Below are 25,903 nucleotides of genomic sequence, written 5' to 3' on the forward strand. Positions count from 1 at the left end.
TCTCCAAACCACCCTCATGGCTCTGCCTCCAGTGTTACTAGTCCTTCAGACCCACAGAGGGGAGGGCAGAGGCCAAGGGGCCAAGAGGCAGAAGACACGGAGAGAAGGAAGAAGAAGGTGGAGGAAAGCCAGCCTTGGCAAGCAAAAGATAAATGCTGTATTTAGATGGTCTGACTTTATTTTATAGATTTGCTCCCTGGCCCATTGTCCCTTATCTTATATTGGGACAGTTAATTACTCCCATCCATCCATATGGCTTTCAACCTCATCCTGCTAAAGATCACCCTTGTGGCTTTTTCAGTCTAATTTTCCAGAGCCACTTTGAATTCTAATCCCACCGTCCTGAGTGACTGAGTCCCTTCATTTGACATGGGTTGCTTACTTTGCCTTGTTTTACAAGGGCAAATGTGACTTTCGTGGATACAAGTCTAATTTATATCTTCTCTAGCAAAATAAACCCTTTTTGTTTCTCTAAATGGTACTGAAATGTGAAGTTAATGCAAAAACACAAGTACATGAAAATAATGAAGTATGTTTCTGATAAGCTTTGCGAAGTCTCATTTGTGCCTCATGCAGAGTGCTGAACTAAGTAAAAACTTGATCTGCATCAAATGAAGTGATCTTAACTGACTTCCTTGAAGATTCATAAATAAGAAGGCCAGAGAGCAAGGCTGTTTGGCTGCATGTGTAACGGGGAGAAATTCATGCAGCCATCCTGGCACCACGCTCAGGAGATGCAGCTGATCAATAAACTTAAGCAAACTCTCCAAACTGCTTGTTTCAATTTTCTCTGCAAAATTATCAGTCTTATATACAAAAAAAACCCCACTGCCATGCAGATTTGAACTCCACATATAAGAAAAAACAAGGGACTTAAAAGATTTGCACATATCTTGTGCACCACTTTCCAATAAAGTCCCCAAAATAGCCTTGTACTGGACAAGGTTACAAAGCAAAGAAAAAAATCAATGTAAAGGTCTTTCTTTTCATCTGATACAAAATACCATATGTTTTTGCATGCTTCATTAATGCTCCCTGGTTTGCCACCTAGAAACGCACAATGAGTTCAACCTTCAGGGGTCAGCAGTGCTCAGCATATCTATGAACTGAGCTCTAAGTGACTGTGGGGACTGTCGAATAAGGGCAGACTGCTGAATATTAATCCTGCAGTTTTAGGTTGGATGGTTTAGAATCTGAAGACCGGCTAACTACGTATCATCCTCCATCTCACAAATGCCACTAATCACCTGTACAGTTCTCTTCTCTCAGAAATAAAACAGCACTCCATTCAGAGGCTGTACCGGGAGAGTATTCTTTTGAATAGATTTGTTAGACACTAAAATTCTCTGTTTACTCGTAGTTTTGAAGTTAGATAAATACAGTAGTCCTTTTTGAGCTTCTAGTGCAGAGTCTCCTGTGTCTTATGAGTGATAACATTCATTTTTGGAAAGTCTAATACTATCAGACTAGCTGTATGTGGTCTGGAATAAAGCTTGCTAAATGCAGCAGAGTTTTTGTGGCTGCACTGAAACACAAGCAGTGTAAAGAGAGACTGCTTCACTGTCTCATTTTTATGCCCAGTGGTCTCATAGACTGTTCTGCCTACATTTTAGTTTTAGTAGATTACCTTCAAATCAGAGTAAATTATAACTCAGGATTTACTCACAGTGCAATGCCTTACTCCACTAGAAGCCTAGCAATTTAAATGCAAGGGAGCACAGTCTTTATAGCTTTAGAGTTGCCTTGACAATGTGCTGTTTATGGACTCTTTTTAGCATACATAGGCATATAAGCATGCAAAGCCGAGAGGTTGAAGTGTAATGACTCAAACAGTGGATGTCTCCTGTTATAGCATTAACGTTATTCGTATTCCAGGCTTTCTTATTCTTGTTAAATAACAGTGGATTGAATAAAAAGGGAATAAGAATTGTGACGGATATAAAAACATAATTATGACAGTATAATAAATTAATGCTTACCATTTCCTGAGTGTTTGCAAAGTCTGCCTCTTTCGAGCTACACTGCACCAAAAGCATTATAATATTAATCAGGACAATACAAAGGAATAGATATTTTTATCAAAATCTACTTAGAGCAATGAGCATCCCTGCTCCCTAAAGACAAAACCAAAATAAAAAAAGAGGAGGTTTTCATCTCATTGAAACAGTACATGATACACTGCTAATGCCACTGCATATACAAAGATGCATGTTTATACGCGGTTGAAAATACAGCCTGAGCCTTAGCATACTGTCTTGCACGTAGAATTTTATTGCATGTAGAACAAACTACTCTGCATCTAACTCAGAATCACAGCCATAAACCCCTAAGGTATTTTTATTTGACCTCAAATGAACATAAAAAAGGAGTTCACAGAGCAGCCATTTTTTTGCTCTTTGTGCTGCATCTGTCAAGGCACTGGCAGTGCAGCCTCAGTGTAGAAAGTGATAGTGCTTCTGAAACATGTTATTAGTGTAAATCTTGGCCAGGACTTGACTTTATTTTATATTTAATGACAGGATGCCAAAAATACTTTGTTTTAATGTAGTTGTTGGAATGAAAATACTTCCAGTCAATTAGTGTTTTGATCCAATGCAGTTAGCTACGCCATTCAGCTTCAAGTACTGATGCTCTTTTACACTACAGTCTGTCTCTCACCCATGATACAGATAAGTGACTTACCACCAGGGAGTAACAAATCTTGAATCCAGGTTTAGCCACAAAGTAGTCATCAGATTTGAAGGTAATTTTTATCTGATTTGTTCTTGATGTTATCCTTGGAGGTACTTCCTTGTGTCCACACCACCGTCCTCGTATAACTGTACTGGTCTCTGATACATCTTCCACTTCCACAAAGTCATACCTGAGAACCAGTTTGAAGGATTAGTTTTGATAACTCTGGTTTCAGAAGATGCTTGCAAACAGACAGGAGCACAGCTGGAAACACAAAGACAACTGTCCCCTGTTTTCTACTGCAAAACATCAGACTAAATATTGCAAATGGTGGACATGCTCACGTAGCACAAAATACGCTAAGCTGCAAGTTACTGCCTGAGTGCTCAAATGGCTGATTTTTGGGCTTCTGGAACATGACAGACAGTATTTGCCACCGCGTTAAAATATTAATGAGAGGCACTTGCATGTGTTTAGTACACAGTAAGCACAGGCATTACATTTCATGTGGTGGATAAATAATTTAGAGATCTGATATAATATTATTTAAGGCAGGCTGCCCAAGCTGAGCAGCTGCAAGCACTTGTGCACTTTCTGGTGGGCCCCCAACTCCCTGCAGCAGCAGCCCCCGGCTCCTGCCTGCCATGCCTGTTGGAGGGCTGGATACAGGCTGCTGCCATGACAGGAGCAAAGGAAGGTGCTGGAAGGACACAGGGCAGTGCATGCTGCTGAAAGGTGCTTTTTAGGACCTTCTTTGTAGGTGTCACGGTGCCTCTGCTAGCTGGTTTGGAAAGACTCATTTCAAGCTTTCAAGCAGAAAAGGGCAGGCTGGCACTCTGTGTGCTGCAGCAGGGAGTCCTCTGCTGTTTGTGTGGGTGCCGTCACCAGGGGAAAAACAACAGCACATCTTCCCCTCTGCAAGGTCACACCTTGGCCAGGCACCCGTGCCACAGTCGTGGTACCCTGAGCCTAAAGAGGGCTCTGCCAGGAGCAGCAGGCACTGAACCCCAGGCATGAGGGGACACAATGAGAGCACTCACTGCCGCAGCCTGTGTATTTGCTTGCTTGGGTCATATATCGAGTTCAGTTATTGAGCTGAAGAATAAGGAGGGCAGAGAATGAAGTCATGGTCTCACAATGTCTATGAGAAAACCAGTTCTTCGATATCTGTGGAGCCAGAATTAGGCCCCACACATTGTGGCCAGTGAGGGAGAGGTGAAGACAAGAGGGGCAGGTTAAGTGCAGGCAGCGAGAGATGAGGAGAGCTGCCATCTTTATGGTAAAGTTAAGCCTTAAAACTTTGGAGGTCTTTACCAGGAAAGTTTTTTATTATCAAAGCGCATGCTCCCTCCAAAAATGGAGTTTAAGACTGTTAACCAGTTCTTACCAGCAATGTGTTTGTTGCTCCCTACCCCTGGGTCTGTGAGCCAAGCACCCATCTCCCTGCCCAGTTGTGGGAGCTGAATAGCTCTGTAAATAACAGTCCTGCTTTTCTTTTTCTGCTGAGATCCCATGTAAAAAAAATACCCGCAAGTACTATGCGGCTTGAGAACATCAGCACTGCTGCTTTTATAGTCACCCACCTCAAATTGCAGAGAACAGAAAATAACAGACTCGCCATAACAAAATCACTTAAATCTGCCCAAGCTCTGCTGAAACATATGTTTTTTGTAGCATGACAAAGTTTAGTTTCAGACAGAGGTAAACTTTGTGTCAAGCTCCCTCCACTGTCCTCTGCTCCCCCTCCCTCATGGTGATGGACATGGTACCCGGGCAGCGCTCTGCATTGCCGGCCTGAGCATCCACCACTACCCACGGCCAGCACAGCAGCCAGAGAATGCTTATTCTAACTTGAGGGGTTACAGAGTTTTCAGCACAGGATCATAGACTCATTTAGGTTGGGAAAGACCTTTAAGGTCACTGAGTCCATAAGATAACTTTGTAGGCTTTGGTGAAAATTGTCCTGACTGACCTCCCCACTCTTTGAGGCCAGGAGCCAGACTAGCTGCTAGCAAAAATGGGGAAAATCCATGGGCTTTCAGGGTTTATTTATATTTTCAATAGCAAAGGATTTGCTGCAATAGTCACAGAAGTAGGTGCAATCTCAGTTGTTTCGCTGCATCTAAGAAGCCTCAGAGGCTGGGTAATTTAATTGCTTTTCAGAATCATCTCTTATCAAGTGCCTGTGGAAATGCTAAGAGCACTTCTAGAAAATTCCGTAAAACCTTGAATATTTCTCCTCCTCCTAAAACAGCTCTGCTAAAGTGTAACTTTTCATTCCTCAGCCTGAATGCATTTCAATCAGTTCAGTCTTAATAGTATGCAAATTACAATAATTAGCATTAATGAAAAACTGAAAGCAAACACTAGGAAGTTTCTGTAAAAAAATAGTTTAAGGTGAAAAGCAAGTACAAAAGGAAGGTAAGGTGCAGAGGTCCTGAATTACTTGTCCAATATGCACAGCATTCAAGCACATGTTCAGCTCTCAGCATTAATTTAAATTAAAACGTGCCTGTCTGTCTCTCTAAAGGAGCACTGCAGGGATTGTCAGGGACTGGAGTTGTAGAAAGGACCTAGTTTTGAAAAACATAGTGAGCATTAGCAAAAAATCTAACCATGAACATAGTACTTAACAGGCTTAAAGCCATCACAAGCTGTCTGCCTGAGAAACTCCTCACTCTGGAAGTAGTACTATGCAAATACAGGTCTTCCAGGAACACCAGGGAAAGCTTTATTGCAATAAACGATGTGATATTTTTCCAGCTTCTATAGACACTTCTCTCCGCATCCTAAATTAGCTGCTCTGGGAGAAGCAGGCAGACTGTCTTCCAAGAGGGTCCCCAAACCCATAGCGCCACTAACAGCTTGACTTCCCCTCACCATGCCACAGTCTTTAATGGCCCTTGACAGAGAATACTTCATCTTTTTTTCCACAGTAAATTAGACTTCTGTTTCAAAGTTGCAATGCTTTAAGGTCAGCCACAGTTTATCCACTATGTAAATATTAACAGGCCGCTTCTGTATGCATTAGGCTCTCAATCTGGGAAAGCGTTTGCGGTGCTAGGAGGTAACTGTCCTTACCGACTGCTGCTGCTGCTGATCTTGGACCAACAGTACCAGAGCAGAGCAGCAGCTGCCAAGACCATCAAGGCACGGGGAAGGAGAGCCAGTTTCTGCCTGCACTCTTTTATTACTAAATGGAAAACAAACCTGCAGAAATGGTTCTCCCTATTGGTAACTTAGAAAATTAACAAAGCAAAACAAGAAAAAAAGAAAAAATCCACCCTGTGAAACGGCACAGAGCTGCCAAACCCTATAAATGCAAATTGATTGACAAAGAAGATAAGATAAGCAGAGGCTGGGTGTGCAGAAATCCTAACAACCCAGTTCTCTGCATAGATAAAGTGTAAGTAATAACATGATCAGGCAGACAGCTGGTAGCTGAGACTTGCGCGTTTTATGTAAGTAGTATCACAGAGGAATCCTGAGCCTGCTCTCTCCCACAGAACAGATAGCTGAATCAAAGAAATATAAACCAAAAACTCCATGGATTTGCACCGTTTTAGTGAGTGCTGGCAAGATTCACCCCTTTGCTCTGCTAATGCAAAGCAGTTTATCCATCTGGGTTAATCAACCAGATCAACTGAGATTATGGTCACTTTTGCTTAAAAAGGGAAATCAAAGCAACCGGGATATAGTAGAGTATACTTTATTAGATATATCAGTATGCAGTGTACACTGATGTTTGTGGACCTATATTTGAAGGTTTTAAAAGAAACTGTACCAGTGAGGAGTAACAATAAAGAGAAACAAATAAATTGAAGAACATAGTTCTACTTTTCAATGTATTTTTATCTGTCCCTCACACTCCAATATAAACACATACCTACTCACTCACACCTCCCAGAGCCTTCTACCTACTGTAAAAGAGGGCTTTTGCCTGGCTGAAACATGACAGAGGGAGCAGAGGACAGAATTCTTTTAAAGCAGTACCTGCCTTGTTAGGTAGCTGGATTTGAGCATACAAGTGCCTTATGCTTAAAATGTTATAGAAATACTAAAACCTGCCAAAAATGCTCCAAGTCCAGGACAGCTCAGCTTATTTATAAGTTCAAAGACAAGTTTGGGTTGGAAGGGACCCCTGGAGGTCTGTTTTCCAAGCAGAGCTATCCTAGACCCAGTCAGAGACACCCAAGCTTCGGTTCGCAGTCTCAGGCCAGCGGCCACATCCTTGAGCTCAAAGGTGGCACTACGGAGCCCTTTGCAAGCTTTCACTAACCACTCACCTGCAGATATCATTTTCAGGCTCCTCCAGGCCAAACTGATTATCAAAAGCCAGCTGGATCCTGGTGTTCTCCGGCGAGTGGAGCCGCCACGTCAGCAGGAGGTTCCTGGGGTAACTGCTGGGGAAGCGAGGACTGTGGATGCAGCCGTTCCCTGCCACGCTGATGGTCTCTTCTTTTCGGTACAAGTCTGTGAGGTGATTGCTCTCTGTTAGTAGTCACAACTTGTAGAAATTAGTATGTTGTTCCAGTTACAGGAAGGCAAAAAACACAACAGTTTATAACACAGAACAAATAATTTGCATTTAAAGTCTAAAAAAAGTTGGGTCTAGGAAAAGTTAATATTGAATAGGAAGTACAGTGTATTTCCTCTTAATTCAACCCCCCATAAACACTAAGAACAACAGTTCGCAACCACATAGACTCTTTATTTTATGATAAATATATTATTACTTTTACATTGATATCAATTATATAATTTAATTCTCGCCATTTTGGTTTTAAAACAGATTTTAAACTTCAACAAAAGCTGCAAGCTTGAGAACAATGAAGTGAGACGGAGCAATGTAAAAAGGTAAACAGCCCTGCTTCCCAAATCTGGTGCTCTGGGGAGAAATGACCTCGGGACAAAAGCAGCACTAAGAGGCTGCAGGAAAGTGCATACAAGTGAGTCTGTTTATTGTGCTTAAGTGTTTCCTCCCAGAAGCATGTGTTAGGCCACATTTTGATTTTATTTATATGGTGTGAATCATTTGCTGTCAATGGATCATTAACACAAATAGCTGCTCCATGCTTACACCAATGTAACTGAAGTCAGAAACTGTCCCACCAACCCCCTTATTGAGTAACTTCCAGACAAACAGCCAAGCCTCTACTTAATTAAAATTCCACAACTTCTGCCTGAGCAAATAACTCAATTGTTCCTGAAGTTTACTTATACTGAGGTAAAGCCTCAGCTGCTGTAAATCCCTGACTCCAAGGACAACAGGAACTGTGGCAAGACCCAGCTCTTTAAAAGTCAAAACATCTTCCCAGTTGCACCATGCACTGGCATTGTCCAGCTGTAACTGACACTGGAATTTGGCTCCCAGCATCAAAGAATTGCAAACAACTAATTTGTTTGTGCATTGACAACTTCAGTGTGGTGAAATATGGAGGATTAGAAGGCTCTAATTCAATACGTAGATCACGGCAGGATTCAGTTCCCAGTTAGGACTCAGATCTGAACCTCCACCTGTAAGACAACTATCTGTGTTCCCCAAATAGTGCATGGGGATCTAGGACTCTGTTCAGTTACTCACAGAGAGATTTCTAACGCCATTTAAGACATAGCATGGTTTCCTGCCTGGCCTCCATGAGGACAGGGAGGTCCAGCAGCATACCCAGGAGCTCCCAGCAGAAGTCCCCGTGGAAGCTGTGCTGTCTCATGGAGCCATCTCTGTGCATAGGCGAGCTGAGCACCTTCTCAGCACAGCCGGTGGGAGCTACACGTGAACAGGTCCTGAGGCAGTCACCCAACTGCACTGGCCGAATTTCTGCTTACTGCAGGAACTTGGACACTTGCTTTCAGGCCAACACCTAAACACCAGCATCTAAATCTTAAACTGAACAACACCCCCGGTACTCTGCTGAATGTCAGGCCAACCTCCAGTTCCACTATAAGCAACAGAAATATAAAACTGCCTTCTGAATTTGGCTGCTGAGGAAGAGCAAATGGGGGGAGGAAATTTCTCTCACCAAGCGACTCTATGAATGTTGGAAATACAAAACCAAAGTAAGCAACCAGCCACAGCCATCTGTCACACGCAGTAATAAAATTTTTCTCTCTTAAAATAAAATCTAATGTTTGACTGAAGCTTTCCAAGCTCCTTATAAAAAGAAATATATTTGTTTCATAAATGCTTATGGAAAACGGGAACCAAGAGAAATGGTACAAACTTCATGGTAAGTACATCTATTTTTCAGGTTGCTTTTCACTGGTTCCTGGCTTCTTGCGTACAGCTGTAAGGAAAGCGTAGTTGTGTGTCAACAGCTCATTGTACCCTTCTGGCAGGGTAATAATTCTAGCTTCCAAACAACCTGAAACTTGGAAGATAAAGATAGCTCCAAAGATCTAATTGTGACATCTTTCTAAAATGCTTTCATTCAAAATGAAATGTTCTCACACCCTGAGCCACCCTTTCTAAGCAAACATAGCCCTGACTCCATAGCTCACCAAGGGCAGAACTAGCCAGTTTTGTTTTGTTATATTTTGTTTTGCTATGTTTTGACAAAACAATTTGCATTAGGAAGTGACAATTCAGTGAAAATACAAGCCACCCACCTATCAGTTTTGCTGCAATTTTCATCAGGAACATCTACACTCAGGTCTCTTTTCTATTTTATTTTATTTTCCCCATAAATAAATAAATAAATAAATAATAAGTAAGTAAATAAATAAATAAACCTCGGGTTTTTTCCCTTAATCTGGAACAAAACAAAATGTCCTGCCAGCACTCCTGAGTTTGTACTGAAATGCTGAGGACTTTTGGACCCTGAGAACACCCAGCAAACCCACGAGGACACGATATTTCACAGCACTTTGTCCAAAATGCCCAAGAAAAGGGATAAAAATAAACCAGTTTCTGATGAAAGCAAATTCTGAATTTTTGAATGAAAGAACCATTCCCTAAGTCAGAACAAAATTTCCCACAGTAAAACATGGCAGAACTCATCCCATATCTAAGAGTACTTTGCTCTTTCTTGGACAGCAAACTGTCACCCATCATTTCCCCACCATCAGCACGCATTTCACTGTGTGGTTCAGTGTGGTTCGTGCCTCTAAGTGAAAGGTTCCCTTTTCCCAGCCAGTCCCAGTACAAGCTTTATTCTGGAGTTGTCAGCTGCTGAGATTAGAGCGCTAGGGACAGTACCTTTTAAATGTACTCATATGTATACCCCCAAACAAAAATTCTGTGCACTTAACTCAGCACACCAGATAAGAAAGTATGTTACCAGCATTCTTGTACCCCAAGAAGACAGGCTCTGTCACAGCTTTCCATTCAATTTAGATTTGGAATCCCACAGACCGAGATGCTCTGCCAGCAAGTCACTCACAGCTGACCAAGATCAGTGCTGAAATGTAATGGCTAGTGCAGCTCTGCAGCACCCAAGTTGAACAGGTAAGTGGAGAAATAAAGCTACACATGTTAAAAAGCTTAAAAAGCGAAGCACAGTGTCTTGTGATGTATATCATGGTAAATGCAGTAATTATAAAGTCCTTATGGAGGAAAGACTGGAGAGAGAATGCTCAGTATAGTAAAACAGAGGATATAAAAATATTAAAACATGAAGATATGCCTTTTCCACACATGAAAAAAGTATGTTTGTCACAAACGGCCATAAATACTGTTCCTGTAACTCACATGGGATGAAATGAAAAGCCACTCAGAGCCTTCACCTGATGCTGGAGTAGGCTCTTCAGGAGCTCTAAAACAGCTTGATTCCCTCTTACCTCTCTCCCAGCGCACTGAATTACAACCTGAAGCGGTGTAGTCAGGACTGGAACCAAAAGCATTGGAGTTTTCTAAAGGGATTTTCAGTGGGATTTTTCAGAGTTAACTGGTTTAGACAGACACAGGAACACAGTCAACACAAACCCAGTCTGAGAAACAGCTTGAGGAGATGTGAGCAACTCCTGTGCTTCTTGTAGCAACTGAGATGTGAGACTAAAATGACGAACCCTTTCCAAGCAAACAAACATTGTGTCCATCAGATACACTGGGGGAACTCGTGGAAACCAGATGCTGGCCATGGGGAAAATCAGCAAAAAAAGACACTTGAGAAAAGATGGAGGCAAAGGAAAAGGCAGTGCCTCTTTCAAGGCACCGAACTGTTCCATGTTGCGATGCAATACAAGGCAGTATTACACAGTGTCCTGAATGTCACATACTAACTGTATTCCATAATGTTTTATGGGAGCAAATAAAAGACGACAGTGGGTAATACACTGCCTGTCACATTTACTAAAAAGCATATAAAATCATTTCACAATGAATAAAAGTAGGTGTTAAGTCATAAGGCAAAAAGGCCATTTAAGCAATACATAGAAGGAGGATATTCTAGATGGCAGGAGCTACAAAGACATCCTTGCACTGGGGGAGGGAAACGATCTCATAAGGAAGATGAGTGGGAAGGAGGCTGGGAGACATCCTTTGCAGTAAGGCAATTCCCTGCAGAGAGTCTGAACTGACTGGGAAGCAGCTTGCTCTATATTTTATTCATCTGAACTAATCTCTCTTTTCTTTTCCGCTTAATTCTTTCCCAACCACTAATTTTAAACACAATCGTACACATGATAGTCCAGCTGTCCAAGTTAGAGGAGCTCCCATCTAAGTGGTCAAAGCAGCTGCATTTTCAGAAGTGCTTGCCTCCCTGCACGGAGGGCAGCTGGGTGTCAAACTGGGAACTGGAAACTTCAGCTCAATATTCAGAAAACTGTGCTTGTCTCCTGACTTTCTCCACCATGGATGCCCAGCAAAACCAATGTTTCTCCTTCCCAGTTAGAGCCTGTTCTCCCAATTCATGCTGCATGAGCAGCAACATTCAGAAACACGGATTTCATCCTGCATTTGCTCTGGATGCCTGCATTTACTTGCAAACTTGAGCAGTGTATCAACACACTCTTGTTAAAGCTACTCCCACTCATGACCTACTAAGAAAGAAGTTTGCCTTTATTATCAGCATTCAACAGACAATGAATTCCTTCACTAAAATAAAATTTTAAAACAAAACAAAAGGTAATTACTGCTTGCTAATAGCTAATCTGACACCTGTTCTTGGCTATCGATTGAGCAAAGACAGTCTCAAAGTGAAAATTCCTGCAGAAAGAAGAATTCAGAGAATGACCCTGTCTAAGGATCTAACCAATAATATGGAAAATTTAGTTTCACTTATTCTAAGTTTTCTGGAATTTTATCCTCGCTTCCTAAGGTGTTGTCCAGTGTGCAAGTTTGCTTTCGTCTTTCTTCCACTTGTACAAGTGGTTGGCCAACCTCAACAACTTTGATACAGTGGTGGACACTGAAAAGCTACCATACGTTGACATATTTTATGACAAGAAATATACCCTCTTAAATCCCATGGACCATAACCTGATGAGGTCATCCTCTGCTACAGCTGAAGAGAGAGCTGTTGAAAACCATGTCAAGTTCATTTTACCACTCATGAAACTATTTGTTACTTCAGGGAAGGTCCTCATGAGTTTGCATGTGGGAGTTTTCCAGATATAACCCTCCTCCCCCACTGCTGCTCTTTGAAACAAATACAGTGGTCAATGGTTTGCCACCAGTTTTTAAACAAATGAGATAACCTTCAGGGAGAATAATAGCTCTTCATTTCCCTCAGTTGAAAATTAGCCTGATCTAACTAGCTGAATCCACAGAGTGAGGAGCAAAGAACAGTAAAACATCTTTGAATCCAGGCCACAAATCAGTTCATCTCAGGGACAGGCATGCCAAGCAAGCTGTATTTATGGCTGCCTGCTCAGATATTTATCAGCTTTTTTTTATTTCTCCACCCTCCTGCAGTAAGGGGAAACTTTTATTTGTTATCCATAAGGTTCTGTGTAAATCAGAGGAAAAGATGACAGAGTTCACGGTTGAAATAGCATATTCCATACCTGGTCACAACTTGTTGGGAAGATGTAAAACTGTGAGGTCATTTACCTTGTCAAAAATGAGGTGGTTTTTTTTTTTTTAGTGAACATAAACAGTAAAATGAATCCTAGTCAGTGAACACATTATCATATTTCTGCTCTCTAATGAAGAAAATAATACTATGTGGTAGTACATGTCTTAGACATCTCTGTTCTTTTAAGGATAGGAACCTAACACACCTAGGTCAGCTCTGCTCCCACCACGATTCACCAGGTGTTCTCCAAGAAGGCAGACCAAGGGACGGAAAGGGTTGGGATCACCAGCAATGAAACAGGAATAGCACAGCCCTGGTCAGGCTAAAAATTGTAAATTGTCTCTTGTGAAGGCACTAAGCCGAGAAAACAGTCATTCTGCTACAAGGATGCATATGTAAGAGTGTATCGGGCCAGTGGATCCAGTCCAAAGCATTACTTCAGGTTGATTTCAGCTTTATACAACTTCAGCAGTCCCGCTTCTTTCAAGGAGACTACAAACTAAATTATAGTTAAGCTCATACTTAAGGACTTTGCTGGATCAAGACCCAAATAAGAGAGCAGCATTTTAAACGCCACCCTATGTGTTACTTGTCACCCAGCCACCAAGCAATTAAGAAGTGGACATAAATCCCACTGGAATTGACAAACAACTCTCTGTTTAGTTGGCTTGCCACTGAACTTCAAAGGAGTATCTCTAGGTGCTTGCTCACCTTCTCCTTCTCTGATCTACAGGCCTTTTCTTTTTATATAGGAGCAGGAAAGATACTTCAGGCATCATCAGAGTTCAAATCCAAAGCATGACCCATTCTGTCAGTGAGACAATATCAAAAGATGTGTGTATGTTTAGTCAAACTGAGACCTCACATGCACTCACTCAGCTCCTCCTGAGTCTCTGAGCCATGTGGAGATCTTTGCTAGAAGAATATTTTTTATATCTGTATCGGATATACGAAAGCAAAGCAAAACTGAATACCAGTACAGAAAGTATTATAGTATGAAAAAAACCCAGCCATCTAAAATTCAGTTGAGAGCCACCATCCATTTTATAACAGAACGGTTAATAGTCTGCCTGTGCTTCTGTGAAGAGCAACTCCACAAGTCTTGCATTACATAGTCAATATATGGTGGAACAGGACCTCAACAAAGACCACTCATTAAGTGGGCAATTGATAAGGAAGTCCAGGCTTATAATTCATAGAGACAGGCTGTTACAATGCTTCTCACTATAATAACCATTATTTTATTTGTATTTACTATTATTTGAGCTGTGGAACAGTTACCATCATAACTGCATTTTGAATGTGGTACTAAAGAACAAGTCCCAAAATGAAGAACAGGATGGACTGCATTTTGGTGGGATGAAAGCTATCACCTTTGTCCCCTTTGGTGGATACTTGCTCAGACTTCCACAGATGAATATTGAGAAAAAAAAAATCCTTTATTTTTAAGGTAGTATCAAACTCTATGATGATTGTTTTGTTATTTGCCTTCTTGACAGACATTTTGTTCTATATGAAAGAACATGCTGAATGTCTTATATTAAAGCAGAAGTGTCTATAGATAAGCAACATATGTTAGGCCAACATATAAAACACTTTGTTAACTGCTAGTTGTTTCATGGGTGGTAGTGTTGCAATGCATCTCTCTGTTGGACTCTTAAACTAACACCAAACTGAGTGTATTTTTCTCTTGGGATTCCATAATTAAGTATGAAAAAGGGAAGTCTGCATATCAACAATGTGTAGCTGTAATGCTGTGGAGTAAGACTAACGCAAATAACCCCGTGATCAGAATGAAAAGACATAAAACCTTGAGAAACCCTGAGAAAATAATAAAGAGGGAAATGACTCTCCTGGTGCTGCAAAGAGCTTAAGGAAAACCTGGTAATTGAAGCAGACATTTGCAGTGAGCACCAGCACCTCAAGAAGAGGGTGGGTACATATCAAACTTGTGTAGTGCCTCGGACAAGATGGTGCCAATGATAAACACAATCGGTACTAAACATGAATATCAACACCAGACTTTGGCTCATATTGTTTTGCAAAGAATTAGTGCATCGTGGACTTAGGCACTCCCAATTTTCCTGTTTGGGCAGTGGCTTCAAGTAAGCAGACCTTTGTGGGAAGTTGCCTTCAAACCCTCCTGGTACAATGAAAATATATTCATTTTTATTTTCCCCTTCATTATTTTTCATGTTTTTATGACCAAGCATGGACTTCTTGCCTCAGAAGTCTGGCATGGCTCAAGTCTTAAAAGATAATTTCTTTTAAGATACTGTTTTAGAAACTGTTTCAGTCAAGCACTCCTAAGACTAACAAGATGTGGAATTTCCTTAAAGAAAGAAAACTGTTGATAAAAGGAGAAAGAAAATCCAGTCAAAGGGGGAAAGGCTTCTCATGTTAAATATACTGTAGCAAATAGACAAGCAATTACTGAGTGGAAGATCGTACATTAGGCAGTAAAAAGAGAAGCTGTTTCAAAAGACAAATCAAGACAATTTTCTTTTGTAGCGTGGGTTTCCTTACCCTCTATGTCAGTACTGAATATCTGAAATCTCTGGAAAGGAGTGAAAGGTCGCTTCTTATAATGGAGAGTCTGGCAATAGTATTCAAGCAGACATCATTTCCTTGGACTGAGTTTGCCATGGGCATGCTTTTAGTCTCCTAGGGTCTGTATATCAACTGACTGCGCAAAGATAAAAGCTTGTGGGGATACTTCAGTGCCTTTAAGGAAGGTGTGTTAAAGATCCAAGTACCTTAACGTTACCTAAGTCTTTTTTTTTTTTTTTTTTTTTAAAGTCAGATGTCACTGTATTAAAATTTGATCGATCATAGCAACTTTCCTTTTTCTGTAGTAGCCTAACAGCTAAATCCCTTCCAAGGAAATAGGAGCCTGTGCTGTGATTCTTCTATTTGCTTGAAAGAATTCAGACCACTTCTGTCTCCCCTCAAGGGATGGATGGGTTCTGGATGCTGCTTCAAAGATGGGTTGTCCATTTTCCAAGAAATGGTTATAGGCAAAATGCAGAAGCAGTTCCTGGAGCAGAGACCAGAACCCAAGACTTAGCCACAAAGTAAAGATCCCGAGGCTTTTCTGCTTTCTACTCCAAGGCACACTGCCCTGGGTTTCTGACAGTTTAGACCAGATCACACAACAGCTCCCTTTTTGTCCTCATGCCTCAGTTTTCTTCTGCTCAAAACCACAGCACTGGGGCAAAGAGGGTAATAGACACGGAGGTCTTTTCCCAGCGTGGAGACAGAGCACAAACAGGGACACAGGGATGGCTTTCCATCATTTAGATAAAACCCCCCAGTCTGGAAAGCGATTTAAGTCATACATACTGGAATTACTGAGTACTTTAAGTGCAGAGGACCTTTCCTGTAAATGCTTAGGATTTTCTCTGGAGGTTTGGCATCAGAACACTGCAGAACTGTCATGTGAATAGATACTGCAATTTAACAAAGTTTCCAGGCACATTCATAAAATTCTTGGCTGTGGTCTTCTTTTATTGTTATGATCTTGCACCAAAGGATCATCTAGAGATTTCCTTAGTCCTGCTCGTTCACTGCCAATATATAGGGACCAGTGGCTGGGATGATGATGATGGTGTACATCCAGCACAGCCCACAAGCTCAGGAGCTGCTGTGCCTCATGCAGTAACAATCTCTCACACCAGCACAGCCGCATCCTGATCACTGTAAGCTGAAACCAAAATTGGAAATGGAGTTGGCTCCAAAGGCTTGATTTACACATCCCAGCTTCCCAAGTCCTTTCTGGAAGAACAGCTGTTTGGCTAATTACCAAGAGGAAGTGATTGGAAACATTCTTTCTAGGCTGTGTGGGGGTGTTTGACAAAAAAAGAACAGCCTAAGAAGTTGTGGAGCTAAGCCAACATTCAGGCTCAACTTGTACTGCTGTCCCATGCTGTCCCTGCTGCAGCTGTCCCACCTGCACTCAGACCCAGCAGCACGGGGCTTCATGTGCGACTGGCTGGTTGCAGCTCTGCAGGGAGGGTAAGGATGTCAAGTAATGAGAATCACATAATTTTTAGTTCTGATTGAGGAATTTGCCAGCCATTTAGGGATACTTACTGCATGAGTCGAGCCATCTAGTGCAAAATGTTGTCCTCTTACTGTTTTCTCATTGTAGTGCCCGACACTAGAGGAGCAATGTAAAGTGTAATGTAATGCAATTAAAAAAAAAAAAAAGTAAAAAAACCCTAACAGTGTAAAGACATACACAGGTAAAGGTAATTCTGAGGTCAGAAGACAACTGTGGTCCAGTTCTCTGTTTAACAGTGGATGTTTCCTTGGTTTTGCTCCCTGTCTACGTGAACCTGACATGTTCATCACCAGTTTTGTGGTGGTTGGAGATGTGTGTTGTGCACTATGGCAAAGTGAGAGATAACTTCTTCTCTGAAAAGTTTACAGTTTACAAGATAAAGGATAGAAGAACTAGAAATTCCAGAGGAACATTATTTATATTGTTCAGCAAAGCAGTGATGGGAAAAAGAACTAAATATCTTTCCAGATTTCTATTCCAGAGCCCTCATTGGGCAAAGCCCCTAGAAAACCAGGTTTTATTCTTTACCCAGAAGCTCCCTAAATGGGACAGGGAAAATACAAAGAAGAATTTAAAAATCAAAATCAAAATCAGTAGGTTACTTTCTCCTTTTTTGGCAAATAGGTCACAATACAATGAAGATGTGCATGGAAGTTTTCTTCCTGAGAGAAAGGTTTTCTGTTCATTTGAAAAACATAATCAGAGGAGGACTGGGGCTTTCTACTGCACATGTTCCCAGACGTTTTGTAATATGTTTCCCTACTCTTAGGTTTGTTAAGTTAGAGCCACGACGGATGCTGCATGAGCAGATGAAAACACGCTGAAAACTGTCTGGAGGAAACTATATTCAGGACTCTGCTAAGACTCCATGGGGATCAGACATAATGTATCTTTATGTTCTGAACAGAGCTGAGTATACTGTTGGCAAATCAAGAAGTAATTAAATAATCCTTCACTTTCATGGGCCTTCGATGAAGTCTCACTTTTAAACAGAAAACTGCAATCCCCTGCGTAATCACACTGGAAGCAAAGCCAAACTTCAATGTTGTCCTTTGACTGTGGATTCAGTAAAACATTTGACAGAAGAATCGAGCAGTTGCAATGATAAATTCAGCCAGCTTTGGCTGCAGATCTCACCAGCAAGAACACGAAGCAGCACATTTCACTCCACCAGCTTTGAGAAGACATGTGAGATGATGTAACACTAACCAGCACACACCATCAGCAACCCCTCACCTTAAAGCTTGCAGAGAAACATGGTGAACCAGCCAAACTCAGTTTGCCCCTACCTTGCTGGAAGTCTAATGCTGTGGAGGAATGCCTGTAGATGTCAGGGCAGAGGATTTAAGAGAGAAATCTCAGGCTGTGCCTTGCTCCTCTTAACCTAGACAGTTCAACAAATCAGCAGAAAAAGCACACAACAGCAGTATGCACGTAGCTGGACACCAGATGGGACTTGGATGCTTGGCTTGGGCGTGACCAGAGCAGGTCCCTGGGAGCATGCAGGACCCAGCATGTAGAGACCACCACCAGGCCACCAGGCTTCGCAGCCTGTGGGTAGCCCTAGGGTGAGAAGGTCTACCCACCATCTGCGTTGGCTGGCAAGTCAAAGGGGACTATTTCACCGCTGTCTCACCCCAGCTCTGTGCTGGTATTGATGTTGCGCATCTCGATGAACGTCGCATGCTGAGGTCCTGTCCAGTAGAAAGGTACAGCTGCTTGTTGACTGTTTAACACAGCTCTAGCAGCTGTTTGGCTGGAGAGGAGCCCAATAAGAGGATTATGTGACTGAGATAAAAAGGGTGAGAAAGTCCAATAAACACAGTACTCTCACATCATTTCATTCTGTGAACACCCTGTTTCAGAAATATTGAACAGAGATAGGGACATACTGCACCATTTCCTAGGAAAACTTTTTTCCATACTAATGCTTGAAATGCAGAAGGCTGCCTTGGCACTCCTTGGACTACCCAGACGAGTGACTTTTCCTCAGTTAGCTTTGCATATTTTTTCATAGCATCTAGGATGCCAGTCGAGTAAGGCAAAAGGATTAGCATCAGTCTATTTCTAGTCATAAAAAACCCAGAATATATGGTATCAGAGTTTTTTTATTAGCTTCAGCAACCTGAAGCTAGATGTTACCAGGTATGGCACCAAGAAAAGAAAAATTCACGACAGTACTGCCTAATACAATGCTTTGGTCTGTTTCTAGGAAAAAAAATGAGGAATAATAAATGTTCCTTCATTGCATTTAGAGCTCAGAAAGTAAGTTACGAGTCATTTCACTCTTGCCAGTTTGAACCCTTGTCCAAAAGCAGAAAAATGTTAAAGTTCACGTGTCTGACATAAGAAAAAAAAGCAAAAACATTAGCTTGGCAGAACAGATATGAAAACAGGATTAAGGAGAAATTTGGGGTTGAAAACTGCATTTTTCTGGTTTCTATTTCCTGGAAAGAATTCCAGGGACCGTTACACACTTACACAGACACACACACACAGACACACACACAGACACACACAGACACACACCCCCCCCCCACACACCCCCCCCCCCCGTTTGCACTTCCAACATGCTTCAGTCATTCCTGCTGAGTTTATCTCAGTGTTTTCCATGGAAAGCATGGTAGAATAGTCCATCAAAGGAAACCATTTTAAACCTTTTTTGATTTAGAGACTTCAGAAGTCCTACTTTACAGCAGGTGCCCCAGAGTATTCAGTAAGATGGAATGGCAACAACCATTTTTGGGTTCCCTAGACTGAAATGTTCTGGTTTTTTTTATAGCTTAGGTTGTAATTGAGAAAATACCACAACTACGACCTTAAATATCTGCTAGTATAAACTATAATTGAATAACTGACATCTTTGTGAAAGAACAGCTGCACTGTATGTTACTAAAATCAGTTGTGAGTAGTTTAAGTAGCGTAAGTAGCACTGCTCACCTACCAGTTGCTGGCCTCTGTATTGATTTATTTGATTTAAAATGGTTTTTGGGGTTTTTTTCCTTGGGGTTTTTTTTTTTTTTTTCATTCTCAGGGTGCTCCTTGTCTCACAACACCTCCATCTTTCTCAGACCTTCACTTCTGATTTGTTACTAAAACAAACTTCCTACACAGTAAACCTCATGAGCTGCAATGAACACTGATTTGCTCCATACTCAGCCACTTGTTCTCTCTGCTCACAGTTGAAGCTGGGCAGCTGCAAGGATGGGTGAGATGCTGGACTTGGCTAGGGTGGTAGGGCAGGGGAGCCGACACCAGCTCAGGAAAGCTGCAGGAGCACTGGGGAAATCACACAAGGCATTTCACCCCACCTCCTTCCCACACACCAGATTTGCCAACCCAGTCCTTGCCCGTACAGCGCACAAGACATGGGGCAGCATTTGGGAGCCATTGCCCTCACTGCGCTCCCCAAGGGCATCAAGGGCTACGGGTAGGATGGTCATGCTATGGCACAGGCTGACTGCATCCACACTCCCTCTCTGAATTACAGGTCTGTACGTACTTTTCCAATCCACACTAACATGAGCAAACACTAAGATTTGTGCAGCAAATATTTGGGAAGAACGTGGCAGTCCTCCCTCCTTCCATCCCTGCCCAGGTGCAGCAGGGTCAGTGCTGTCATGTACTGGCAGAAGGTGTTTGCATTCCCAAAAAGCAAGAGGAAAACCTGAAATCCCAGCAGACCTGCATGTCACAGCCCGCCAAGGGTTTGTCTGATACACAGCTGCAAGTTAAAGGCCGTGAGTCTTCCTGATTCATTCACTTTAATTAAGGGACTGGTAATCCCCCATCTGCCAATTCAAGTCTACCCATATACACATTTACTTGGTTATTTCATACATAAAGCTTTAAATAAATTGCCTTTCTGTTTTGTTCCTACTTTTTAATGGATGCAGAGAACCATCCTTTCAAGAAAGAAACAAATGCTCCACTAAACCCATCTCAATGGACAATTTGTTTCTTCAGTGCAGCATTGAAGTAATAAAGAAAGAATAAACATAAAATTCTCCTAAGAAATAAAATGAAAACACCTTTAAAAACACTTGTCTGAGGCATATTAGGATGCTAATAAACTCAGATCAGACATTTACAGATGAAGCTCACTCACCAAAGCCATTTCCTTAAAGCAGTAAGACAACCTGCAATCAGATCACTCCCTTGTGTAAATCAGCAGCATCCTTACAGTGATCACAGCTACTTACACCAGCTGAGATCTGAACAGGGCAACACACGAAAAGGGGAAAAGAAAACTCTAAGAGCAGGATGCAGAATCTGAGAAGGAGCAGGACCAGTATTCAAAGTACTCCTTGAATTTCCCCTGAAATCACTATGAGCTGATTTAGTTCAATTTCACCTGAGCCCAGTATATGCACTGCATTAGGTATTTTTACTGGTCCTGGACTCTCTCACTTATCAATTAGAGCTGAAGAAATAATGGATGATTTTCATTCACAGGTTGAGTTGGGGGGAAGAATATTCTTATTTGTATCAATAAGAGATGAGCTGTTTGACCCAAAGGAAAACATTATTAAATGATTGGGTTTTTTTGGTCATTTCTGAGTTATCTTCTGGACGTAAAAATAACGGCTGAATTCAGCCAAATTTGTGAATTTCATTCATTGTTTTTCATATTTTTAGTAGAGTTATAATATCCTGGTGTCAGTAAGGCACCCTTCAAAGTCTTACCCACGTGCACTGGGGACTCTCATATGACTTGAGAACATCAACCGGTACAAATCTGTATTGTTCAGATGACTGAAATGGAGCTGGTCTGATTTATGGTCCTGGAGCTGGGGCTGAGCAGCAAGTGAAGCCAGCTGCTATTCAGCTTGCAGGAGCAAGACCTCTGGAGCTCCCTGCCATTACCAGAGAGCAAAGAAAAACACTGAGCCCTTTACCAGAATGCAACGATCAATGCCTTCACCCAGACAACGTAATTTCTGTTGTGTTTTTTCCTCTCCTGGTCATGCCTTTGAACAAAAGTTCCACTACTGCACACAGAGGTAGAACGCAGATGTTAAAGTAAGAGTCTGATATTAAAATGCATAGTTTACCCTTTGTAAAATTACTCAGATGTTGTATCATTTTTGAATTCTTAAAAATAATGTAATCCCTTTAACATTGTGTAACTTACATAAACACATAGATAGTTGCATGCCCTTGATTCAAAATTCACCTAAAATATTGTCAATAGTGGATTCCTGGGCATGGTATTTGACATTGTTGTGTTGGGGTTTATTTCTCTCCTCCTTGAATCATCTGAAATATTTCTATATGGCCATAAAAAGACTAATTTTGAGAAGCAAGTCCTGAAAGAAATGCCAGCTAGTCATTAAAAGCCTATGAATCAATTAGATATGTGCTGGGTTCTTCACATTCTGCAAATACAGGTTGCTGTTTATGTCAAGATGGAGAATTATCAGTCTTTTTGTAATATAACAATTAGTCAAGAAATCCAAGGGCAGAAGGAGTCAACTCAAAAAAAAAAAAAAAAAAAAAGAATTTTTGGATAAGCTAGTTCCAAAAAAGAACACTGGCAACAGCACTTTGTTAAAAGGAATATTAACGAACAAGAAGTCAAGCAAACTGCAGGCTTGAAACAAGATAAACAATGAAAAGAGAAATGTAAAAATTGGGGATTTATTTTCTTAGTTGAGAATGTACAGCACAGATGTAGGGTTTCATTTTCTTCAACCCCCAAAAGACAAGAACTCACAAGCTGGACCAACTATTAAAGAGGAAAAAAATTTACAGATAATTACTTTCTATTAGAACATAATGCACAGCTGATTATGAGGAAGCCTGTAGACTGTATCTTCTCTCAGAAACTGAAGGAGCAAGAGGCAAAGACTTTCAAAGTGTTTGACGTCACCGTAAGTATCTACAGTTAGTGGAAGGACATTAAAGGTAGTATTACTCCCCAAATTCAACAGTGGCAGGTAAGAGAAGGGAGTTTTCCTGGCTGCTGGAAAAGACAAGAGACATGTTAGAGCTATAAATTATTAGCATCATTGTAGTAGCAGCAATATTGGTAATACACAGTAACTTCCAGCAGACTAAGACCAAGGCTCTGTTATGGCAGGTGTTGACAAATACGGGAAACAGACCGCAGTCCTAGGAGGCTACATACTGAATAGATATCACCAAGGGAACCTAAATTATCTTGGGATTCAGGAAAATTTTACAGTTTACAGACACTGGATTGCTTTATCAGGAGAATCAATACATTTGTTATTACTCATTCTTTGTATGCCAAATTGTGGATAAATCCAAAAATACCACTTGGGCATCCTATCTGTACTGCAATTCTGGCAGAACTGTACTTCTGAAGTCTACCAGCACACTCCGTAAGACCTCTGCCTCTCTTCTTAGGTGTCTGGGAGCACCAGATACCTCCGCAGGGCTTTACCTTCCATGTTCTGCCACAGCCCACATCCAGGAGGTCCCAAAACCAGACTGACTGGGCACAAATTACTCCTGTATCTCTGGCTGTGAGAGTTAGTAGGTATTTTCTGGCAGATTTACAACAGCTTTTCATCAGGCATGCCATGGAACACTGCATACTTTGATAGAAGTCAAAATGTTGATAGTCTGAATTTCTGTGCACAAGGGATTACATATTCACAGCCATTTTTTGAAAATCTGCATACACAGTTAAGACACTTCTGCATGCATGTCTCTGGTGATTTTTTTTTCCTCCTAAATGAGTATGTCTATGATTAAATTATAGTAGTTTTCTACATAGCTTTCTTAATGTTTAGACCGACTGATAGAAGAATATGTTTTACTCCCATTACTTGAAAAAGCTCTCTTCCTGAAAGTAAATAGTGATTAAAGAAACCATAAACATTGCTTCATTCAGAATTAAAGCTACTTCAGCTACCTCTTTCGTAAAAACTACAGAAAGAAGTGAGGCAGACAGGGTGCTGTTACTGCAGAGAATCTGCTCACAACAAGTATTTTTAAAGTGCCTTTGTATTTTCAGGAAATAATACAATTATCAGAATAGGCCTGGATCTCAATATGTTTTATTATCCCCCTCACTGCCATTGCCAGCATGAATAAAAGAAAGGAAGCACACAGAAACTGAAAAAACTCAAACCACAATCAAGTTGCAATTAGTTATCATGAAAGGCACCCTTGTTTTAATATCCTTTATTCTAGATCCTACTTGTCATTATAAAGGGAATGGATTATTACAGAAGACACCCAGAGGCTAAAGCACATTCCAAATGAAAAATAGAAATCTGGAGAGAAAAGCCCCCACTGTTCTTGCCAAGCAGAATTAGGGGAGGATGGCATTTGTGGATGTTCATGTAGCCTCTAATTTAGGATGTGATCTTATTCTCCTTGAAGCTGCATTAATTCCATCAGTAACAGGACTGGGCTCCAAGTTTTCATTCATGCTGGATTTTATGTCTGTGCTTCTTTTCTCCCCATCCCTTTTTCATGGTTGAGAAAGATGTAAACCATATAAACAGATGGGTTTTTGCTACACTAGTTAACATGTTGATCAATCACATCATCTGCTGTGCGAGCCATCCTTTCCTTCCCTCCCCTCCTTCTACAGACACACAAAGAAAACCACCAGACTGTTTGTATATCATTGGTCACAAACACATAAAGGTCTACACAAGGTTTTTATATGTAACTTAACCATAGACGCACAATGCTCAGAAAAAAACAACCCTGGTGCTATTTTCTGCTATGCCTTGTACAATCTAGGGCATATGTGCCCACAGCTTCTTGGAAGTCTTCCTCCAGGGTTGGCAAAGGAGCATGCCACAACTGCCTGGGGACACCTTCAGTGACGAGATGTCTCTTCATAACGTCTGTTGCTCTTAAAATGTATTATGGCAGCAACTTGTAGTCCTCGGGATTCAAGGCGTTTCCTGAGCTAGGCACCATATGGTTATGCAAAACCCTTCTGCAAAAGCTGCTGTGATGACAACAGGCAGGATAGGAAAAGAAGTGGAGAAGGAACACAAAACCCAGACAACTGCAACAAGGATAAGTGATAGCAGAATACGTAAAAAGCAACAATCACTGCACGTTCACGTTCATTACTGATTATATGTCTAGTGTTTGCCAGTAGAAAAATGCTATGTGGTCTGCGGGTAGAAAAGGAAGTTTGGAAAAGGTAATTTTTTTTCATTAGAGTAGCTGAATTGGCTTAAAAAATCAAAATGCCTTTGGGCACAAAGTATTTTCATCGGTCTTCTCTTCTGTCCCATCCGTGAGGTTTAGAAGTGGATGTTTTGAGGCTTCACTGCTTCTTATGAGGGACTTGGCAGTGCAGGAAGGACAGATGAAATACACTTTCCAGACTACTGGGACCAGAACTGGTCTCCTTCAAATGAACACCTTGAGGAAAACCAAGAAGTGTCAAAACAGTCTGGGTTTAAACAATGGGCTTCCTTCCTGCATGTAAATGAGATGTCAGGGCTGGACCCCATTTTTAAAGGAAATTCATAAATAGAATCATACCTACTTTACTCTGAGCACTTCTTAGCCGTAATTAGCACACATAGATTGCAAAGCTCTTCTAGCAGCTGTGATGCTGCTGTTCTGTAAAGATGCTTAGGAAAGACACGACACTGTTCCCTGCCTTAAAAGCTGCTGTCTAATAAAAGCAGACATTAATTCCAAATTGCATTCAGAGTGCATGAGGGAGCAAAATCAATGTTTGGCCACACAGATCAAGGAAAGCAACTTCCTGGCAAAGTAACTGTTTTTAAGAGTCTTAGGTGCCCAGTTCAAATGCTACTGAAGTCAATGCAAAACATCCCTTCGGGTTTTGATAGAATCAAAAAACAATGTACAAAACCCCAACCAAACAGAAAAAAAAAAAACCAAACAAAAAAACCCAAAAAAACAAACCAAACCCAAAACCTTGTCCATGAAGCACATTTAAAATGCAAGCAATATAGACCTCATATTCTTTGGACCCAGTGTTTTAGTGCGAGAATCAGGCAAAGGTGCACAAAATCCCTTCAGCTGGCATACATATTAGTGAGAGAATTTTGCCAACCATCAAGATTTGAAATGAAATATCAGTTCTGTTTAATGTTGTCTGAAGGAGCTGTAGCATCTAATATTTAAACATCAAAGGAGAACATATCCCAACAAAACTATTAATCTTTAATGGCAGAAGAAAGCTAGTATTTTCAATACACAGACAGACTGAAGATTTCTCTGCATTATCTTACTATTG

General features: G+C 41.2%; 1 protein-coding gene across 3 annotated transcripts in view; it reads right to left on the reverse strand.

Moving 5' to 3' along the window:
- Window positions 1-25,903, reverse strand: part of PDGFD (platelet derived growth factor D) — a 148,196-nt gene that overhangs the window by 54,486 nt on the left and 67,807 nt on the right. For 2 of the 3 annotated variants that reach the window (XM_055703197.1, XM_055703195.1), the window contains exons 2-3: window positions 6,960-7,164; window positions 2,683-2,863 (exon numbers count right to left, since the gene is read on the reverse strand). In XM_055703197.1, coding sequence (XP_055559172.1) covers window positions 2,683-2,863; window positions 6,960-7,164 — 386 coding nt within the window. The remainder of the gene's footprint in view (window positions 1-2,682; window positions 2,864-6,959; window positions 7,165-25,903) is intronic. The other variant, XM_055703196.1, reaches the window with a different exon arrangement.

The sequence above is a fragment of the Falco cherrug genome, chromosome 2, assembly GCF_023634085.1.
Source record: "Falco cherrug isolate bFalChe1 chromosome 2, bFalChe1.pri, whole genome shotgun sequence".
NCBI lineage: Eukaryota > Metazoa > Chordata > Aves > Falconiformes > Falconidae > Falco > Falco cherrug.